The following is a 21791-nucleotide window of genomic DNA, read 5'->3' on the forward strand; positions in this document are numbered from 1 at the left end:
CTGTGCGCCCCTGCGCAGTGTCAGCGTTGGGGCAGGGATGCGCTCCGTCGCCGTGGTAAATTGTACGCTTTGTACTTCACTGACAGAGGGAGAAATAGCAGTGATTTCCGTCTGATAGCCCGGGGGTTGTTGCATCCCTCATTTACTCTCTCTCTCCGATCTACCGGAATATGAGACTGAGGCACTGTTTACACAGCAAGCATAAACAGCGTCATATAGTTGATGCATGCAGGCAATGAGCTAGATTCCATCCCAACTTGTTGAGTTTATACTGACCTAAATGTCCTGATATTAAACACGTATTATTATAGTTTTTTACAATATTGCACCATGTAATTATCGTTTCATCCACATAACTTTCTGTGTCACTCCCATGACAATATGGCACTCCCGGAAGCTTAACATTTTGTCCCGCACAATTCTCGTATTGTTTTTCCATTTGATCAATTAAAGCTCAAATAAATTAATCGCCATCACACACCGTTTTGCATAGAAGTTGAATGCAGTGGTATGGATGGAATAATCCATTAATTGATTAATTCGCCACTAAAGTGATTATAAGACATGCGTAAAGTCCACCCTTCCCCAGCCCTTGTCCCCCATGCTACAGGTCTCCCCACCTCACCTCGACTTGGAGATCCACCGGGTTCTGGGTCGGGTCCATCCACCGGTCGGTGTGCAGGTCCCCTGTTGCTTTAAGCAGTGTGTTTTTTCGACCAACAGGAGGCGTGTCTTCTCCACGGCCGGAGCGGAGCGCAGCGAGACGCGAGTCTGAAGGAACCGATCTGGCTCGTCTCTATCGGAACAAATGAACTACTTTCTCAGCTCATTCTAATCGAAGGTAAGCGTCGCATCCTTTTTCATAATTTTATGATTGCCTGTCGGTTATTTGTGTAATTTAACAGCTTGTACTCCCCTCTGCTTGGGCGTGTAAGGTTCGAATGCCTAGTATGTTGGGATTTTACAGGTGAGACAGAAGTGAGAGAATTAGGCTATCCACCTCGTCTCTTTCATCGAAGAAATCACACAAAACGTGATGATTATATATCACACTAAGTCTCCCGATTTACACCGGTTAATTTACACTAGTCTATTCGATGTTGAATGGTGCATTTATATTTTGGGAATGCGGAGCGTCGTGTCACAATGTGCGCTCTGCGCACCTCTGCCAGTAGAAACAATTACAATGTCTTAAAAGGTTTCGACTTGTTAGTTAGTAGGACAAAACCATGTCGATACGTGACCTGTCTTCATTCGACTCCTTTTTAAAATGCGTGTCCCCTCTCGAGTCCCTCCTCTCGTTGCTGATGCATACAATGTTGTGGGGTTGAAAATACATTATGGGGTCATTAAATGAATACCGTACAAATCGTGGCTGTCAGTGGCGTTGAAGTTATCCGCTTTATGAATGATCCATAGATAACGAGTAATCAGGCTGGGTGGAAAGGAACCGACTGGCTGCGCATGTAAATTCCACAGCTGATGATCACATAACCCGCGCGCACCACAGCCCTAAATCAAGTTTATGATCAGATGGTAGATGGATATTGCACAGTGCCATAAAACAGCACCGATGATGCCCAAAGTGCTATTTGGAGAGCTCTTACAAAGTAACAAGAAAAAGCTGGTCGTTAAACTGGATATGTATAAGAATCCCTGCAGAAATAGTTTGAGTTTACAACTGGCATCCGTGCCAACTGATTGTGCGCGAGTCACCGCCAACTCCCTGCTCCTTCTATTCGCTCATTGCGCGCGACTGGCTTCATGTGTATAACGTTTTAAAGCATTTGCCTTAGCCTACAAATGTTAAAGTAGGACATTGACAATGTTTTCATTTAGTAATGGCCACAGAAAAAAAAGACAAAACATTTCAGTGTAATTGTATTTATCTTCGTGGATCCCATGCGTAATTTCCTCATCATCGGTCAGCTGAATGGTATTCTCAAACCAGATGGACAAATATATATATTGGAACGGTTAGTTTAAAGAGAAACGAGGCGCATGTTATTTCTTTATAAACAAGTAAACTGTTAAAAGTCACTTCATTTATCCTCAAAAATACCTCAGAAGCATTTATCCATATCTGTCACTCCATTTAATGTACATTTTATGACAGCTATAGGCAATTAAATCACCATAAATCCCTGTCGATCGTTGACTTTTCACTGGGTCATCTCGGCACATTTGTATGATTTATTATTGAGGGAGATTGATAAGACAATTTCTTACTCATATATGGACATGGAACGGCACTCGGGTTTGAAGCCAACATGTAAATGCCTAGCTATATTTGTATGTTACACAAGGAATTAAACGAGACATCATATGGCTTTACTTAACATAAGGAATCCGATCACATCTGTCTTTGTAAAGACAGATTATTCGTTCGGTTTGTCAAACGGAGAAAGAAAGGGCGTAGGCATACTTGGAGTTAGTAAGTAGGCGTTTGTCTTACTTTCAGTCAAGCTGATTAAGTCCATTTGCATTACTCGGAAATATTATTGACGCCGTTGGAGGCCACACCATCGAAAATCCACCCGGGGTCTCGTGCAGCAGTCTCAAACACTGACTGCAATAAAAGTGCCTCACAGCCCCTCGTATATTTCTCGGGCGGCTTGAAACGCAGACGCAAGAAGCTCTCCCGTTCGGAAATACTGTCGAATGCTCTCGGGAGCTGTTCATTAAATGACGACAGAGGCTATATGCAACTCTGAATATCCAAAGTGAAAAAAGAAAGACAAAGAAACATTAATTTTATCATCAAACAAACACAGGTTGGGCTATGTAATGTTAGGTCTAATTCGAGTAGTGTTCGAAGGTCGCCGCGACGCTGTCCATGGTGCTGAAATCCACGCTGCACAAGTCTACACATACGGCCAGTGAAGGTGAATACAACTACACCTGGCGTGGGTTTAGTGAAAAGGTAAACAAATATATTGCATCTACTGTATAGACCCAATGACACAAATAATATGCGCATGATTAATATCTATATAATTAATACGTATACATTAATGTAACAGGAGTATGCATTTAGAGATACAAATTACATCCAAGTGTAATGTATCTTTAATAACTGTAGCCCATACTTTTGGACTGTGTGTAGAATAGGCTAGTCCTGTCCGTTTCCAACGTGATGTTGTACCCTGTATGGTCCTGGCGTTTAGATTGTATGACAAATACAATGTTAAAGTGGTTTTAGGCCTTCTCTATATCTTAACCACTCCAGACAATAGTATTTATAATTGTCATCTGTAATCATATTCATAGACTTAAGCCTATGAAACAGAACACATATTCTTGAAATTTGAAGTTAATTTAATGACAAAAATCATGGCATTCTAATTCTATAACTTCACAAATAATTTAACAACAAGTCTACTTCGATATTGGCTGTATAACGTTTGAATTACATGAGCTGAGAATAAACTTATTCACAACTTTTAATATATATGTTTTTATGAAACTTCTACAGTGCTATAATACTCAGCCCATGTTATTGACAATTGATGACCAAAATAGAATCCCTTATTATTCTATGTTTATATTGTCATAAAGTTTAGCAGTACACTACAAAAACAACTTCTGAATATAACCAAAAATGGTTATATTGCTTGCTTCATATATGGCACCCCTAAAGGTTATATTTAGAACCCTTATTATCAGAACCCCAGGGAACCAAAATTGTTTCCATATAGAACCCTTGGGTTCCATATAGGGTTCTAAATGGAACTCATTTCGGTTCTATTTAGAGCCTTTAGGGGTGCCATATATGAAGCAAGCATAGAACCCTTTTGGTTCTATCCAGAACCTTTTTTTCTAAGAGTGTACAATGTCAAAACTAGCAAAAATAGAACATCGAAAAGAAAATCTTTCTCAGTGACAGCATATAGCTCTGTGAAAAAAATATTAGCTCAGCAATAGGCTATTCATCAAAATTGGACTTGAGACAGTTTTGGTTCACAAACCTCTCACACGACTCCAAGGCTGAGCAATTCCGATCTAGAGAGGCAATCTTTTTAACATCATAGATTGATTCTACAATCGCTCGGCATGGCACCAGTCCACTGTCAGCAGCCACGGCCATTGAATGAACCGAGCAAAACCGTGAATAACATAAAGAGAGTACCGGGTGCCAGCACGAGACACCCGGGGAAAGATGGCAATTTCGATGTCAGATATGGATCGGAAGCGATGTGTGGTCAGCAGCACCTGCGAAATACACACAATCTTTCCTCTCTCGCGCTCACACTAATCTTGGCTCGACGTCAGATGCTGTGCGGCAGTGCAGCAGAATGCTAGCTTCAGACAGACAGCTGAGACTGCCTGGAAGGTTTAGGCTTGCTAGCCTGCTGCAATTCTGCCAGCGCGCCAGCGTTCGTCTCTTGAGGCGGGATTCTGACTTGGAAACTCAAACCCAACTTCTTCCTCTTTTCATGTCCATCTCTCTTTCAGACCGCCCGTGAATGGATTTCTCCCGGATTTGCCCAGACTAACATGGATGCCCCACAGTTAGCTGAGTGGGAAGGTTGTTTCTTGGCGCAGTGAGCTGGACACGCAGCGCTTGCTAATGGATCTGGGGAAACGAATGATACCTTCTCCCTGACTGACCATGCCGTGATCTTGCCGTGGGCCGTCACCCTGCTTAACGTCAAAATAAACATTTCGGGGGAATCTACTGATCCAGGGAATAAATAGTGGCATCACACAGGCACCATGAAGATTACCTCCCCGCTCATAAGTAAAGCGAGATTCAGGTGCACCGTCAGGCTTCTACTGCTGCTATTACTATGTGTGGGATATTCTCGCGGGATGCCACACGTTTTAAGATTTGGTAAGATTGTTATTTTCCTTCTCTGTTAAACATTCTTACTGTCTTGATGTAGTAGCCTAGCTAATCCCTAACTCTGTAACTGTTGTCATTTCATGGCTGGGCGCCATAGTTGTCTTGTATACTTCATAGTAGACGTGTTGCCGTGACCCCACTGGTCCTCTTGTCCCAGACTTATTGGAGTGAGCTCGTGCGCCCCGGAGCCACATCCCCGCAATAACTACTACCCCTATGCACGGTGTTGTTTACCACAGCTGTCTAGGGACATTGCATTATCTCTTTTGTCCTGAAACCTTTATGCATGACAAAATGTCCATGCTGAATGATCCGACAGCAGACTAGTACAACTGGAGTCCATATAGAAACATATATAGCCTACAATTATGCATAACTGGATTTGATCAGGTTGTTGGTGAATCATTTATGTTGGAGAATAAATTATTGGTGGAACTTGTTGCTATGGTGCTGATATTTCTAAGTTTGCATAATAAACCTAGTGTGTGTGTGAGAGAGAGAGATAGAAAGAATGAGAATGAGAGAGAGAGAGAGCATGTAGCCAGAAAGCTTGCAACAGTTGGCAACAACGTGGCGCCTATGTTGACCATTACCTCACATTAATGTTAGTTACATAGATATTTGGATCATATAGGCCTATTCATGGCCGAAATCAACACAAGACCCATTCTTGTTATAGACGCATTCAAAAAAAGGATGAATCCTGATTGAAGAAATGCGCGCTAAACTCATGTTTAGCGCCAAATCCCCCATCCATTTAAAAGTATATTTATTTACACGTCCATTTCTCGAAGTATGACTTGTCCGATTATGAACAGAAAGAACCCTAACCAACCAAGCCATGTAGTTGAATATGAGTGCAGTGCAGTCAATGCCTACGCAACTATTGAACACAGCGAGCCATGCTAGTGACAGCCAGCAGCGTGAAGCAAAGGATACATGCTTGTGTTTGATCTTCCCTTTCATTGTTCGCTCTGAGTTCTGGTACGTTACTATTCGCAACCATTTAAAGGAATGGATTGTTCTAACTGAGCACATCTCTTCCATTGTCGACTCCAAGGAAAGAGGGCTACAGAACAAACATAGGGTAGGCTATCAGTATTGCACATGTACAAATGAAGTCTGACGTTTACATACACCTTAACCAAATACATTTAAACTCAGTTTTCACAATTCTTGACATTTAATCGAAGTAAAAATGATGTGTTTTGTCGTTAAGGATCGTCACTTTATTTTAAGAATGTGAAATGTCAGAATAATAGTAGAGAGAATGATTTATTTCAGCTTTTATTTCTTTCATCCCATTCCCAGTGGGTCAGAAGTATACTCAATTAGTATTTGGTAGCATTGCCTTTAAATTGTTTAAATTAACTTGGGTCAAACGTTTCGGGTAGCCTTCCACAAGCTTCCCACAATAAGGTGGGTGAATTTTGGCCCATTTCTCCTGACAGAGCTGGTGTAACCGAGTCAGGTATGTAGGCCTACTTGCTCGCACACACTTTTTCAGTTCTGCCAACACATTTTCTATAGGATTGAGGTCAGGGCTTTGTGATTGCCACTCCAATACCTTGACTTTGTTGTCCTTAAGCCATTTTGCCACAACTTTGGAAGTATGCTTGGGGTCATTGTCCATTTGGAAGACCCATTTGTGACCAAGCTTTAACTTCCTGACAGATGTCTTGAGATGTTGCTTCAATATATCCACGTCATTTTTCTGCCTCATGATGCCATCTATTTTGTGAAGTGCTCCAGTCCCTCCTGCAGTCCCTCCTGCAGCAAAGCACCCCCACAACATGATGCTACCACCCCGTATTTCACGGTTGGGATGGTGTTCTTCGGCTTGCAAGTGTCCCCCTTTTTCCTCCAAACATTATGATGGTCATTATTGCCAAACAGTTCTATTTTTTTTTCATCAGACAAGAGGACATTTCTCCAAAAAGAACAGTCTTCGTCCCCATGTGCAGTTACAAACCATAGTCTGGCTTTTTTATGGAGGTTTTGGAGCAGTGGCCTCTTCCTTGCTGAGCAGCCTTTCAGGTTATGACGATATAGGACTCGTTTTACTGTGGATATAGATACTTTTGTACTTGTTTCCTCCAGCATCTCCACAAGGTCTTTTGCTGTTGTTTTGGGATTGATTTGCACTTTTCGCACCAAAGTACGTTCATCTCTAGAAGACAGAACGCGTCTCCTTCCTGAGCGGTATGACGGCTGCGTGGTACCATGGTGATTATACTTGTGTACTATTGTTTGTACAGATGAATGTGGTACCTTCAGGCATTTGGAAATTGCTCCCAAGTTTAAACAGACTCGTGGAGGTCCACATTTTTTTTTCTGAGGTCTTTTGATTTTCCCATGATGTCAAGCAAAGAGGCATTGAGTTTGAAGGTAGGCCTTGAAATACATCCACAGGTACACCTCCAATTGACTCAAATTATGTCAATTAGCCTATCAGAAGCTTCTAAAGCCATGACATCATTTTGTGGAATTTTCCAAGCTGTTTAAAGGCACAGTCACTTTAGTGTATGTAAACTTCTGACCCACTGGAATTGTGATACACTGAATGATAAGTGAAATAATCTGTCTGTAAACAATTGTTGAAAAAATTACTTGTGTCATGCACAAAGTATATGGCCTAACCGACTTGCCAAAACTATAGATTGTTAACAATACATTTGTGGAGTGGTTGAAAAACGAGTTTTAATGACTCCAACCTAAGTGTATGTAAACTTCCGACTTCAACTGTATATAGGCTACCTTCTGCACTTGCGTAGCCCTCAGGGGCTAAAGAACGCAGGTTGTAAAGGGTAGGCACTGTGATCAGCAGTTTTCAGGAGTGTGCTTTAACAATTATCTGTGTCCTCACTGCTTCACGGCCGTTCGTGTTATTTCTGTCATTTTCTTTATCCCTCTAAAGAATTTCACATCACGCTGTATGTATTCACCCATCCACTGCAACTGTAGCCTGTCAGTTTTTCAGAAAACACACACACACACACACACACACACACACACACACACACACACACACACACACACACACACACACACACACACACACACACACACACACACACACACACACACACACACACACACACACACACACACACACACACACACGCGCACTGGAAGCCCTGATTGTAATGCACACAGCATCCGCACGAGCTGCCACTATGGCGACAAGCTGGGCCTCTGCTGCTACCACGCGTCAATCTGACAGCGCTGTCTCACAAACAGAACGGGGAGAGTTGTAGGAAAGCATTAAGTCCTCCATATTGGTCTATGCTTCAACCACTCTCTCCCCTCTTCCCCCCAGGTAATCCATCTCTGTGTGTGCCCCCGGATAATCTTTGTGCCTGAAGATACGCTTTCTATACACTCACACTTGTGTTCACAAAGTCATAATCTCCAAACTACCCTTTATATGCCTCGCTAGGACGGGCGTAGCGGCCATACGTTGCAGTACCAGATGGCAAGTTGCAGCACCACTGACAGCGGAATCCGCTGCCTCACGCCTGTGTATGAACACTGCTTTATTATACTGCAGCAGAAACACACGATTAGTGGAAGGCTTGTTAAAGGAGCAGCTTTCTTTTGGCTGCAGTTGTGAAACAATCTCCCTGCTCTTTTTAAAGGCTGTTTTATCCTGCTTTACACATCGTTAGGGTTATAGGACAGAGTTATCCTTTTTGAGGACGCAACGCAGTATACAGCTAACATCAGTGGAGGCTGCTGGGGGGAGGACGGCTCATAATAATGGCTGGAATGGAGTAAATGGAATGCTATCAAACACATTAAAGACATGTAAGACCATTTAGAAGCACAGTAACATTCAATGTTTATGTTAATAATACTAATTATGTGCTTGTAATATATACAGTACCAGTCAAAGGTTTGGACACACCTACGTTGTAGAATAATAGCGAAGACATCAAAACTATGAAATAACACATATAAAATCATGTAGTAACCAAAAAAGTGTTAAACAAATCCAAATATATTTATTATTTTAGGTTCTTCAACGTAGCCACTCTTTGCCTTGATGACAGCTTTGCACACACTTGGCATTCTCTCAACCAGCTTCATGAGGAATGCTTTTCCAACAGTCTTGAACTAGTTCCCTCATATGCTGAGCACTTGATGGCTGCATTTCCTTCACTCTGCGGTCCAACTCATCCCAAACCATCTCAATTGGGTTGAGGTCGGGTGATTGTGGAGGCCTGGTCATCTGATGCAGCACTCCATCACTCTCCTTGGTCAAATAGCCCTTAAACAGCCAGGATGTGTGTTGTGGGTCAATGCCCTATTGAAAAACAAATGATAGTCCCACTAAGTGCAAACCAGATGAGATGGCGTATCGCTGCCGTTATGAGCCGTCCTCCTCTCAGCAGCCTTTTGCAAAACAATATTTAATACTATTATTAGTCATAATGCTTTTATTTGTTAATTTTATTTGAACAAAAAAAATTATAAAATAATACCGTATTATTAATTGATAGGTAAAGCATTATTGACACAGCCAATCTTATACTGTACATTTAAAATATTACTACTTTAGTTTTGGCTACACAAATCACTAAGACTTGTTTTACATTAGATAAGGAAATCCTGCAATATGTTTCAACAGAATTAGTTAATTAAGGGATGTGGGTTATTGCTGTGCTTTAAATCAAATCATATTTTTTTGGTTACATGCACATGTTTAACAGATGTTATTGTGTGTGTAGTGAAATGCTTGTACTTAGGAGATAGAAGCAGAGCTGCCCTATCCTATCGGCGCCATCTTGCCTTTTGATCAGTGCAGTCAGCAATCACCTTGTCAGTGCTTCTCAGTCTCTAGTGCAAGGAAGAGTTGTAAATCAGTGCGTGTGTGTGGCAGGGGATCCAGTGTACAACATTGGTACCATAGAAATAGAATCCATGGATTATATTTCAATGACTGGTACAGTAGAGTACAATACAGTAGCTGTTCTTCTGTAGAATACAGCTGGTGGGTGGAAGTGTCCTGTGTGTTCCGTCAGGTCATCACATTCCATCACTGTTCCTGGGATAAAGACTGGAGCCTGGTGGAGGTAGAGACATCGGCAGCTGGCAGGCAGGCAGGCAGGCAGGCAGGCAGGCAGGCAGGCAGGCAGGCAGGCAGGCAGGCAGGCAGGCAGGCAGGGCCCAACCCTACAGCTTTCGGCTGCGGACATTGTGTTAATCAGTTAATCAAGAATGACAATCTGATTGTTTTTTTTATCTCCCAAAAGACATCATGTCAGTATCCATATCTAGAATTGCTGTCTATATGTTGCCTGAACTGTTGAGCGTCTGTCTATATGTTGCCTGAACTGTTGAGCGTCTGTCTATATGTTGCCTGAACTGTTGAGCGTCTGTCTATATGTTGCCTGAACTGTTGAGCGTCTGTCTATATGTTGCCTGAACTGTTGAGCGTCTGTCTATATGTTGCCTGAACTGTTGAGCGTCTGTCTATATGTTGCCTGAACTGTTGAGCGTCTGTCTATATGTTGCCTGAACTGTTGAGCGTCTGCCTATATGTTGCCTATATACTGTTATCTAAACAGATGCGCTTTGCACAGTCCTCCTGGAGGCTTGATTGATTTAGAATATGTATCTCTTGTCTGTTCCAGTCAGCCTCTACTGTGTATTCATCAATAGGGTATAACCTCTGTAAGCTCTGATAAACTGAGCGATGGTAAGGTCAGGTGTGTTGGTCATAGTGTTGTTTGTATGGAGGGCCAGTCAGCAGTTTAGTATCTAATGATTATGTACAGCAGAGTAAAATGAGAAATACTTCCAGTCCTTCACACAACAACTTTCTAAATGCTTTCAGGAAAAAGAGCCTGTCAATAACACAGAAAAGCTTGACACAACACACAGAACAATAGCTCCCTCCTCCACCCCCCTTCCTCTCCCCTCAAATAACTTGTAAATAAGAAGATTTGCGGAGAATGCGAGCTACTTAGAGACAATGCGTGGCTAAGCGGATCATTGAGAGGCGCGGGGGAGAGTTAGTAGTGAATTATAACATGGAGGTGATTGGCAGAACCAGTCTCTATTGAACGCCTGGCTAATGTGTTCAGATGATCTGTTTCCAGTTTAGCGCCATCGTTAGGAGGGGGGAATTGTTTGGACACGCACAGACACACATGCGCACACACACACACACACACACACATGCGCACACACACACACACACACACACACACACACACACACACACACACACACACACACACACACACACACACACACACACACACACACACACACACACACACACACACACACACACACACACACACACACACACGAAGTGGGAGATATGAGTGATTATAAAAAATAAAACATGGCCATTTCACACCTGCCAGTAAATGAGCTCTCCAACTGATCTCACTTGATGGGTTATGTGGCTCGGAGGTGTGAAGCAGACTGTCAAAAGAGTTTTTTTTACAGAAACTATAATCAGGTAGGAGGTGAAATTAAATTCACTCCGCCACGCTGCAGGATGAGGTGCTGTTGTGGGAGGATTATTTAGAATATTTACTTGACAAAGAACATGGTGGTATGATAGTGTCCTGATTTATAACTGTGATTCTGCTCTATATTATGCTGTGTATGTACTGTAGCTAGCATGTTGTTTCAGGTCAACTAGCTTCATTGAGTCAACACATGGACTACTGAATACTATTGTTGATGAGAGAGAGAAACAGAAAGAAGAGAAGAGAAAGAGAAAGAGATATACAGGGAGCTGCCAACATAAATTGTCTTACAGTTTCCCACAATTGTTTACACACGTTTGCTGAATCTTTGGTCCATTTTCCCAAAACTCTGAACACAAACACAAACTACCAACACAAAATGCAAAACTCTACAAATCTTTAGCAAAAACAAACACTGCCTTCAAAACTGTTTTATCTCTTTCCAAAATATATATATTTTTGCATCAAAATGACACGCATCATATGAATAGCTCTGTCTACCAACCAACAACACACTGATGTGCTCAACACAAAACCCTCCTATGAATATCCCAGCAGTAGGTTTATGCCTTTTGCATTTTCTGTGTTACACTGTAACCGGTTGTAAAATATTGTTACAGTAATGTATACCTACTCAAATATACATAAATAAACACACAGAAATGCAATACAGTAACAAAAACATTGTCATTTATTTCTCAAATGCTGTATATGTAACACTTTCCATACCAAACAGGTGAAAACCAGGAAAAGGGTTTTCTGTACAAAAATACAAAATGAAAGTGGCTCATTCTTTCAAAACTCTAAACACAAAGACAAAAACACATGCAAAATGTAAGAAAAAAGACATGAGGCTGCATCCTGCCTCCTATTTTGTTCTGGCCACAGCACGTCATCTACATCACAAGCACTGTTCTATCTGGCTAAACCGCAGGGAAAGAATCTTCCTGAGTGACTGATCCAGCCGCCGAAAGCCCCCACATCAACTTCACCACATGCATCCTCCATTGCCTGGAGAAGAGGCATGTGTGCGAGGGGATGGCGGTCATACACCTTCCATCGCCATGCCGAAAAAACTCTTCAATTGGGTTTAGGAATGGGGAATATGGTGAGAGGTAAAGAACCATAAATTGTGGGTGGTCGATGAACCAGTTACGGACCAGAGCAGCCCGGTGGAAACTCACGTTGTCCCAAATGACAACATACCTGGACTGCTCTGGTCCACGCCTCTGCTCCGCTGAAATGAGGATGCCATGTAGTGTGTCCAGGAATGTGATGAGAAGGGTGGTGTTGTAGGGACCAAGGTTGGCATGGTGATGGAGGACGCCTTGCTGGCTAACGGCTGCACACATGGTGATATTCCCTCCACGCTGTACAGGGACATTCACAATGGCACGGTGGCCAATAATGTTACGTGCCCGTCCCCTTCTTTTGGCTAGGTTGAATCCAGCCTCATCAATGTAAATATAAACATGCTGAATTGCAGCGGCATCCAGCTCCAAGACTCTCTGAAACAGACAACAAGACAATATGTGACATAGACCTAGTGCAGTCAATATGGTGAGGCAAAATACACTGGATTACAGTACTTTACAATTTTTTACAATCGCTTACACACTAAAAGTGGTATTTGAGGCACACTCAGTGAAACCATTAACTCATGAACCTAATCTTCAATCAATCAATCAATCAATCAATCAATCAAATGTATTTATAAAGCTCTACTTAGATCAGCTGATGTCATAAAGCGCTGTACAGAAACCCAGCCTAAAACCCCAAACAGCAAGCAATGCAGGTGTAGAAGCACGGTGGCTAGGAAAAACTCCCTAGAAAGTCCAGAACCTAGGAAGAAACCTAGAGAGGAACCAGGCTATGAGGGGTGGCCAGTCCTCTTCTGGCTGTGCTGGGTGGAGATTATAACAGAACATGGCCAAGATGTTCAAATGTTCATAGATGACCAGCAGGGTCAAATAATAATAATCACAGTGGTTGTAGAGGGTGCAACAGGTCAGCACCTCAGGAGTAAATGAATGTCAGTTGACTTTTCATAGCCGATCATTCAGAGTATCTCTACCACTCCTGCTGTCTCTAGAAAGTTGAAAACAGCAGGTCGGGGACAGGTTGCACGTCTGGTGAACAGGTCACGGTTCCATAGCCGCAGGCAGAACAATTGAAACTGGAGCAACAGCACGGCCAGGTGGACTCGGGACAGCAAGGAGTCATCATGCCAGATAGTCCTGAGGCATGGTCCTAGGGCTCAGGTCATCCGAGAGAGAGAAAGAAAGAAAGAAAGAAAGAAAGAAAGAAAGAAAGAAAGAAAGAAGAGAAAGAAAGAGAGAAAAAGTGAGAGAGAATTAGAGTGAGCATACTTCAATTCACACAGGACACCGGATAAGACAGGAGAAATACTCCAGATATAACAGACTGACCCTAGCCCCCGACACATAAACTATTGCAGCATAAATACTGGAGGCTGAGACAGGAGGGGTCGGGAGACACTGTGGCCCCGTCCGATGATACCCCCGCACAGGGCCAAACAGGCAGAATATAACCCCACCCCCTTTGCCAAAGCACAGCCCCCACACCACTAGAGGGATATCTCCAACTAACAACCTACCATCCTGAGACAAGGCTGAGAATAGCCCACAAAGATCTCCCCCACGGCACAACCCAAGGGGGGGGGGGGGGGAGCCAACCCGGACAGGAAGATCATGTCAGTGACTCAACCCACTCAAGTGACGCACGCCTCCTAGGGATGACATGGAAGAGCACCAGTAAGCCAGTGACTCAGCCCCTGTAATAGGGTTTGAGGCAAAGAATCCCAGTAGAGAGAGGGGAACCAACCAGGCAGAGACAGCAAGGGCAGTTCGTTGCTCCAGTGCCTTTCCGTTCACCTTCACAGTCCTGGGCCAGCCTACACTCAATCATAGGACCTACTGAAGAGATGAGTCTTCAATAAAGACTTAAAGGTTGAGACCGAGTCTGAGTCTCTCACATGGATAGGGAGACCATTCCATAAAAATGGAGCTCTATAGGAGGAAGCCCTGCCTCCAGCTGTTTGCTTAGAAATTCTAGGGACAATAAGGAGGCCTGCATCTTGTGACCGTAGCGTACGTGTAGGTATGTACGGCAGGACCAAATCGGAAAGATAGGTAGGAGCAAGCCCATGTAATGCTTTGTAGGTTAGCAGTAAAACCTTGAAATCAGTCTTTGCCTAAACAGGAAGCCAGTGTAGAGAGGCTAGCACTGGAGTAATGTGATCAAATTTTTGGGTTCTAGTCAAGATTCTAGCAGCCGTGTTTAGCACTAACTGAAGTTAATTTATTGCTTTATCCGGGTAGCCGGAAAATAGAGCATTGCAGTAGTCTAACCTAGAAGTGACAAAAGCTTGGATACATTTTTCTGCATAATTTCTGGACAGAAAGTTCCTGATTTTTGCAATGTTACAAATATGGAAAAAGCTGTCCTTGAAACAGATATGTTCGTCAAAAGAGAGATCAGGGTCCAGAGTAACACCAAGGTCCTTAACAGTTTTATTTGAGATGACCATGTTTAATCAAAATGTACAGCTGTGTATTGTCCGCATAGCAGTGAAAGTTAACATTATGTTTCCGAATGACATCACCAAGAAGTAAAACATATAGTGGAAACAATAGTCCTAAACAATGGTCCTAAAACGGAGCCTTAAGGAACACCGAAATGTACAGTTTATTTGTCAGAGGACAAACCACCCACAGAGACAAACTGATATCTTTCAGACAGATAAGATCTAAACCAGGCCAGAACTTGTCTGTGTAGACCAATTTGTGTTTCCAATCTCTCCAAAAGAATGTGGTCGATGATCGATGGTATCAAAAGCAGCACTAAGGTCTAGGAGCACGAGGACAGATTCAGAGCCTCGGTCTGACCCCATTAAAAGGTAATTTACCACCTTCACAAGTGCAGTCTCAGTGCTATGATGGGCTCTAAAACCAGACTGAAGCGTTTCATATATACATTGTTTGTCTTCAGGAAGGCAGTGAGTTGCTGCGCAACAGCTTTTTCTACAATTTTTGAGAGGAATGGGAGATTCGATATAGGCCGATAGTTTTTTATATTTTCTTGGTTAAGGTTTGGCTTTTTCAAGAGAGGCTTTATTACTGCCACTTTTAGTGAGTTTGGAACACATCCGATGGATAGAGAGCCGTTTATTATGTTCAACATAGGAGGGCCAAGCACAGGAAGCAGTTCTTTCAGTAGTTTAGTTGGAATAGGGTCCAGTATGCAGCTTGAAGGTTTAGAGGCCATGACCATTTCATCAATGTGTCAAGAGATATAGTGTTAAAAAACTTGAGTGTCTCCCTTGATCCTAGGTCCTGGCAGAGTTGTGTAGACTCAGGACAACTGAGCTTTGGAGGAATATGCAGATTTAAAGAGGAGTCCGTAATTTGCTTTCTAATGATCATGATCTTTTCCTCAAAGAAGTTCATGAATTTATTACTGCTGAAGTGAAAGCCATCCTCTCTTGGGGAATGCTGCTTTTTAGTTAGCTTTGCGACAGTACCACAAATACATTTTGGATTGTTCTTATTTTCCTCAATTAAGTTGGAAAAATAGGATGATCGAGCAGCAGTGAGGGCTCTTCGATACGGCACGGTACTGTCTTTCCAAGCTAGTCGGAAGACTTCCAGTTTGGTGTAGCTCCATTTCCGTTCCAATTTTCTGGAAGCTTGCTGTATACCAGGGAGCTAGCTTCTTATGACAAATGTTTTTTGTTTTTAGGGGTGCGACTGCATCTAGGGTATTGCGCTAAGTTAAATTGAGTCCCTCGGTTAGGTGGTTAACTGATTTTTGTACTCTGACGTCCTTGGGTAGGTGAAGGGAGTCTGGAGGGGCATCTAGGAATCTTTGGGTTGTCCGAGAATTTATAGCACGGCTTTTGATGATCCTTGGTTGGGGTCTGAGCAGATAATTTGTTGCGACTGCAAACGTAACAAAATGGTGGTCCGATGCTTAATGGGGAAAACCGGTTGAAAGTTTCTGTCGGCTGAATGAGCGACACCGGTTGAGCATTCCTACAGCATTTCCTTCCAGAAGCCATGAGAAAATTGTCAGGCTGCGGGGACTGTGCGAGGGGATTTAAACTACTATCTGTACTTCTGGTGGCACAGACACTATTTCATCCTTTCCTACACTTAAATTCCCCTTGCCTAACGATTGCTTCTGATGCTGGGCTTGCAGCACAGCTATCCTTGAAATAAGGCGATCGTTCTCCTGTATATTATGAGTACAGCGACTGTTATTAGAAGGCATCATGTTAATGTTACTACTTAGCTTCGGCTGGTGGCGGTCCTGACGAATGTCCAGATAAAGCGTCTGGGGTGAAAAAGTTTAAAAAGTTGAGCGAGGGAAAAAATAAAAATATAAACGGTAATTAAAAATTAAAAACCATAAAGTTGGCAGGTAGCAAAGTAAGGTTAGCAACAAACGGCACAGCAGCACATAAACAAGTCGACAAGTTGTCTTCAGACCAAGTCGGCAAAACAGCAAGCACATTATCTGTTTTTTGGAAAACACTAAACACAGTTCTCTACATTAGACACATCATTCAAAACTAACAGGTCTTGTGTTTGGTTTGGAAACACTGCCATTCAAAATGCCACACTCATTTACCGATTACCTACACCCAGTGCTCACGTGTGAAAACACTTATAGCTAATTTCTTCACTTAGAAATCAGAGCTTGAGTGCTATAAATAGGCTTCAGGATGGCTTTCTTGGTTTGGACAACAATGGAGGCCAATTTTGGAGAGAGAGTTAGAGGAAGGGGAGTGAGAGTAAGAAGGGGACGAGGACAAGGAGGAGGAGGACAAGGACAAGGAGGAGGACGAGTACGAGTACGAGTACGAGGAGGGTGAAGAGGACGAGGAATGGGACAAGGAAGAGGAGGAAGGAGAACAATCACAGATGAGATCCGGGCCACTTTGGTTGACCCAAATAAGAGACAGGACGCACCCTAATCGTTTTTTCTTTATAGTAGCAAGCCTATTTGTTTATCTTCTATTGTATTTGTTTTTGTCTGTTACTGTTCATCCCGAAATCTAGGATGAAAATACAATGTTTTGAGAAAGAAATAGATTTAAAAAAATATTTTGTTTGACTGTTTATAGTCTAAATATATACTGAATACAGCTGGCTGGATATGCGCTGCACCGGCAGGATAGAACAGCGGAGTCTGGTAAGACAAGGGGCGGCGGACTATGTTTTTGTAAATAACAGCTGGTGCACCATATCTAAGGAAGTCTCGAGCTACTGCTCGCCTGAGGTAGAGTATCTCATGATAAACTGTAGACTACGCTACCTAGCTAGAGAGTTTTCATCTGTATTTTTCATAGCTTTTTACATACCACCACAGTCAGAGGCTGGCACTAATATAGCATTGAATGAGCTGTATTCTGCCATAAGCAAAGAAAACGCTCACCCAGAGGCGGTGCTCCTAGTAGCCGGGGACTTTAATGCAGGGAAACTTAAATCCGTTTGACCAAATTTCTATCACCATGTTAAATGTGAAACCATAGGGAAAAACTCTGGACAACCTTTACTCCAAAAACAGAGACGGGATACAAAGCTTTCCCTTGCCTTCCATTTGGCAAATCTGACCATAATTCTGTCCTCCTGATTCCTGCTTACAAGCTAAAACTGGAAGCACCAGTGACTAGATCAATAAGAAAGTGGTCAGATGACGCAGGTGCTAAGCTACAAGACTGTTTTGCTAGCACAGACTGGAATATGTTCAGGGATTCCTCCGATGGCATTACACCACATCAGCCATTAGCTTCATCAATAAGTGCATTGATGACGTCATCCCCACAGTGACCACACGTACATACCCCAACCAGAAGCCATTGATTACAGGCAACATCCCCACTGAGCTAAAGGCTAGAGCTGCCGCTTTCAAGGAGCGGGACTCTAACCCGGAAGCTTATAAGAAATCCCGCTATGCCCTCCGATGAACCATCAAACAGGCAAAGTGTCAATACAGGATTAAGATGGAATCGTACTCCACTGGCTCTGCCTCTGGTCAGATGTGGCAGGGCTTGCAAACCATTACAGACTACAAAGGGACGCACAGCCGAGAGCTGCCCAGTGACATGAGCCTACCAGAATACCTAAACTACTTCTGTGCTCGCTTCGAGGCAAATAACACTGAAACATGCATGAGAGCACCATCTGTTCTGGAAGACTGTGTGATCACGCTCTCCGCAGCTGATGTGAGTAAGACCTTTAAACAGGTCAACATTCACAAGGCCGCAGGGCCAGACGGATTACCAGGACGTGTACTGTGAGCATGCGCTGGCCAACTGGCAAGTGTCTTCACTGGCATTTTCAACCTCTCCCTGTTCGAGTCTGTAATACCAACATGTTTTAAGCAGACCACCATAGTGCATGTGCCCAAGAACACTAAGGTAACCTACCTAAATGACTACCGACTCACGTCTGTAGCCATGAAGTGCTTCGAAAGGCTGGTCATGGCTCACATCAACACCATTATTCCAGAAACCTTAGACCCACTACAATTTGCATACTGCCCCAACAGATCCACAGATGGTTCAACCTCTATTGCACTCCACACTGCCCTTTCCCACCTGGACAAAAGGGACACCTATGAGGATGCTATTCATTGACTACAGCTCATCGTTCAACACCATAGTACCCTCAAAGCTCATCACTAAGGATCCTGGGACTAAACACCTCCCTCTGCAACTGGATCCGCCCCCAGGTGGTAAGGGTAGGTCACGCTGATCCTCAACACAGGGGCCCCTCAGGGGTGCGTGCTCAGTCCCCTCCTGTACTCCCTGTTCACTCATGACTGCACGGCCAGGCACGACTCCAAATTGCTGTCCCAGGTGCCGCTCCAGAATCTTTGCCTGACAACTTAAACTTAATTATTCCGCTGCTCTATGTTTACTACATACTTTATTACTACGTACATCATTTAAGTCATTTGTGGTTTTGTCAAAATGAGAGGTGTTGTGCAAAACAATTTCATCAGCGCTTGGATCATCTCTAACCAATCAGAGTATCAAAGAAAATGATGAATTAGGGTTAAGGAATTTTCGAAAACACCGCTTTATCCATGTGTCTTCTGGCTCTGGCCCAACCCATTGGTTTCTGGGACCAATCAGATGGTCTAGAAATGATCGGGGAGGTACTCAGATCCAGACTCATTGCGGAGAAGAAATTAACGTCCGTGGTCGTGGCGTAGCGTTTGGCCAGAACAAGGAGTTTGGGTAGCCAGGCAACCAGAATCTCCCATAAGTGTTCATTTGGGTTGAGATCTGATTACTGACAGACACACACACACACACACACACACACACACAAACACACACACACACACACACACACACACACACACACACACACACACACACACACACACACACACACACACACACACACACACACACACACACACACACACACACACCCTTTTGAGACCCCTCAAAATAATAGTAAACTGGGCATTTTTATACATAAACTTCAGCATGATGGGATGTTAATTGCTTAAATAACTCAGGAACCTGTGTGGAAGCACCTGCTTTCAATATACTTTGTATCCCTCATTTGCTTAAGTGGTTCCTTTATTTTGGCAGGTACCTGTATATAGAGAGAGACATACAGGGATCGTTGGAGTAAGAGGGAGAGAGGAGCGAAGAGCAGTTTCTCGGCTGTTTCTCGGCAGCTCTCACTCTCTCTTTGACCAGTCTATCCACCATGGAGCTGACTGTCCATTTGTCTAGAATGACCCATGACCTCCTGCACTCCTCTGATGGGAACCACTTGTAACACTGTGTGACTGCTCCCTTTGACCTCCTATAGTGGTAACAACATAAAGATACACATAAATTAGATAGGTATTAGATTTGATTGTGATAGTATCCACCTCAAAGTGAAATCCAACTTTTTGATTGATATAATATTCATACAGTATATTAGGTATATTCATAATTACACCATCTATGTTGAAGTTAGTTTAGGTTATTGTGAGTGCATTACCACCTTGTTTTTGCAATCAAATTAGAACATGACAGGATAAACTGATACATCAAATCAAATCAAATTGTATTTGTCACATACATCTGGTGTAGACTTTACCGTGAAATGCTTGCTTACGAGCCCTTCCCAATGATGCAGATTTTGTACAGGTAGTACCAGTACCAGATCAATGTGCAGAGATACGAGGAAATTGAGGTAGATACATTTAAATTTGATGAGTTTGCCGCATATTTCAGAGATAAGATAGCAAACATTAATAAGCTTGGTATCAGTCAAGCAAGACCTGATGAGAAGTTTGATGATATGTGCCCTAGCCTACCACGTAAAGGCTGTATGGAGTTATTTTCTCTGGATGACACAGATATGTTCAGGAAAGTCATCTCAATCCTATCCTCACAACCTTCTTCAAAACAGTTTTTAATTGCATTCCTGAAGAAGTGCAAGCTATTGTTAATCACTCCCTGTTCACAGACACTTTCCCCACTGCACTAAAAACTGTAATGGTGAAACCCCTTCTGAAGAAAAGTCATCTCGATTCTTCAGCTCTTAGCAATTTTCGGCCAATTTTTGAAAAATTCCAATCTGGTTTTCGGGCCCACCACAGCACAAAGACAGTCTTAGTTAAAGTGGTAAATGATCTTAGAGCCAACACAGATGCGAAACAGCTCTCTGTCCTACTCTTGGGTTTAAGTGCTGCGTTTGACACTGTTGACCATGGTGTCCATCTGGACAGACTGGATTGGGGGGTTGGCCTCTCTGGTCCAGTTCTAAGTTGGTTTAGAACCTATTTAACCGGTTGAGAGTTTTTTGTCTCCCTTTGTGAACATAACTCAGAGAAAATAGATATCACATGTGGCGTTCCACAAGGTTGGATTTTGGGTCAGGTATTGTTCAGTTTACATATACCCCTTGGCAGCGTTATCAGAAAGCACAACATTGATTTTCACTGCTACACAGACAATACACAACTTTACATTTCTGTGTCCTCAGAGGATTTTATCTCCACAAATTATTAAACTGTATTAGTGATGTAAATACTTGGATGGCTCACAACTTCCTCCAGCTAAATCAAGACAAGACCAAGGTACTTATTATTGGAGTCAAAGTACAGAGAGAGAATCTGGCCGCAGATTTGAATTCACGGCCAATAAAGATAAAACACCAGGTAAAAAACCTAGGTTTTATTTTAGATTCTGTACTCAACTTCGAATCACACATTAGGAATGTGACCAAAATAGCTTTTAACCACCTGAGGAACATTGCCAAGGTGTGTCCGTTTCTATCTCAGGCTGATACAGAGAGACTCATTCATACTTTTATTACAAGCAGGCTTGACTACTGTAACCCTCTTCTGTCTGGTTTATTAAAGAAATCCATTGGTTATACCCTAAACATACAGAATGCTGCAACGCACATTAC

At 42.9% G+C, this 21791-nt stretch overlaps 1 protein-coding gene across 2 annotated transcripts in view; it reads left to right on the plus strand.

Annotated features, from left to right (window-relative positions):
- Nucleotides 1-744: 744 nt before the first annotated feature.
- The window catches only part of LOC129837977 (glutamate receptor ionotropic, kainate 2), a 325529-nt gene continuing 304482 nt past the window's right edge, over nt 745-21791 (plus strand). For both annotated transcript variants that reach the window (XM_055904582.1, XM_055904583.1), the window contains exons 1-2: nt 745-841; nt 4456-4834. In XM_055904582.1, the coding sequence (XP_055760557.1) occupies nt 4717-4834 (118 nt within the window). In that variant the 5' untranslated portion in view covers nt 745-841; nt 4456-4716. The remainder of the gene's footprint in view (nt 842-4455; nt 4835-21791) is intronic.

Source organism: Salvelinus fontinalis, chromosome 38, assembly GCF_029448725.1.
Source record: "Salvelinus fontinalis isolate EN_2023a chromosome 38, ASM2944872v1, whole genome shotgun sequence".
Lineage (NCBI taxonomy): Eukaryota > Metazoa > Chordata > Actinopteri > Salmoniformes > Salmonidae > Salvelinus > Salvelinus fontinalis.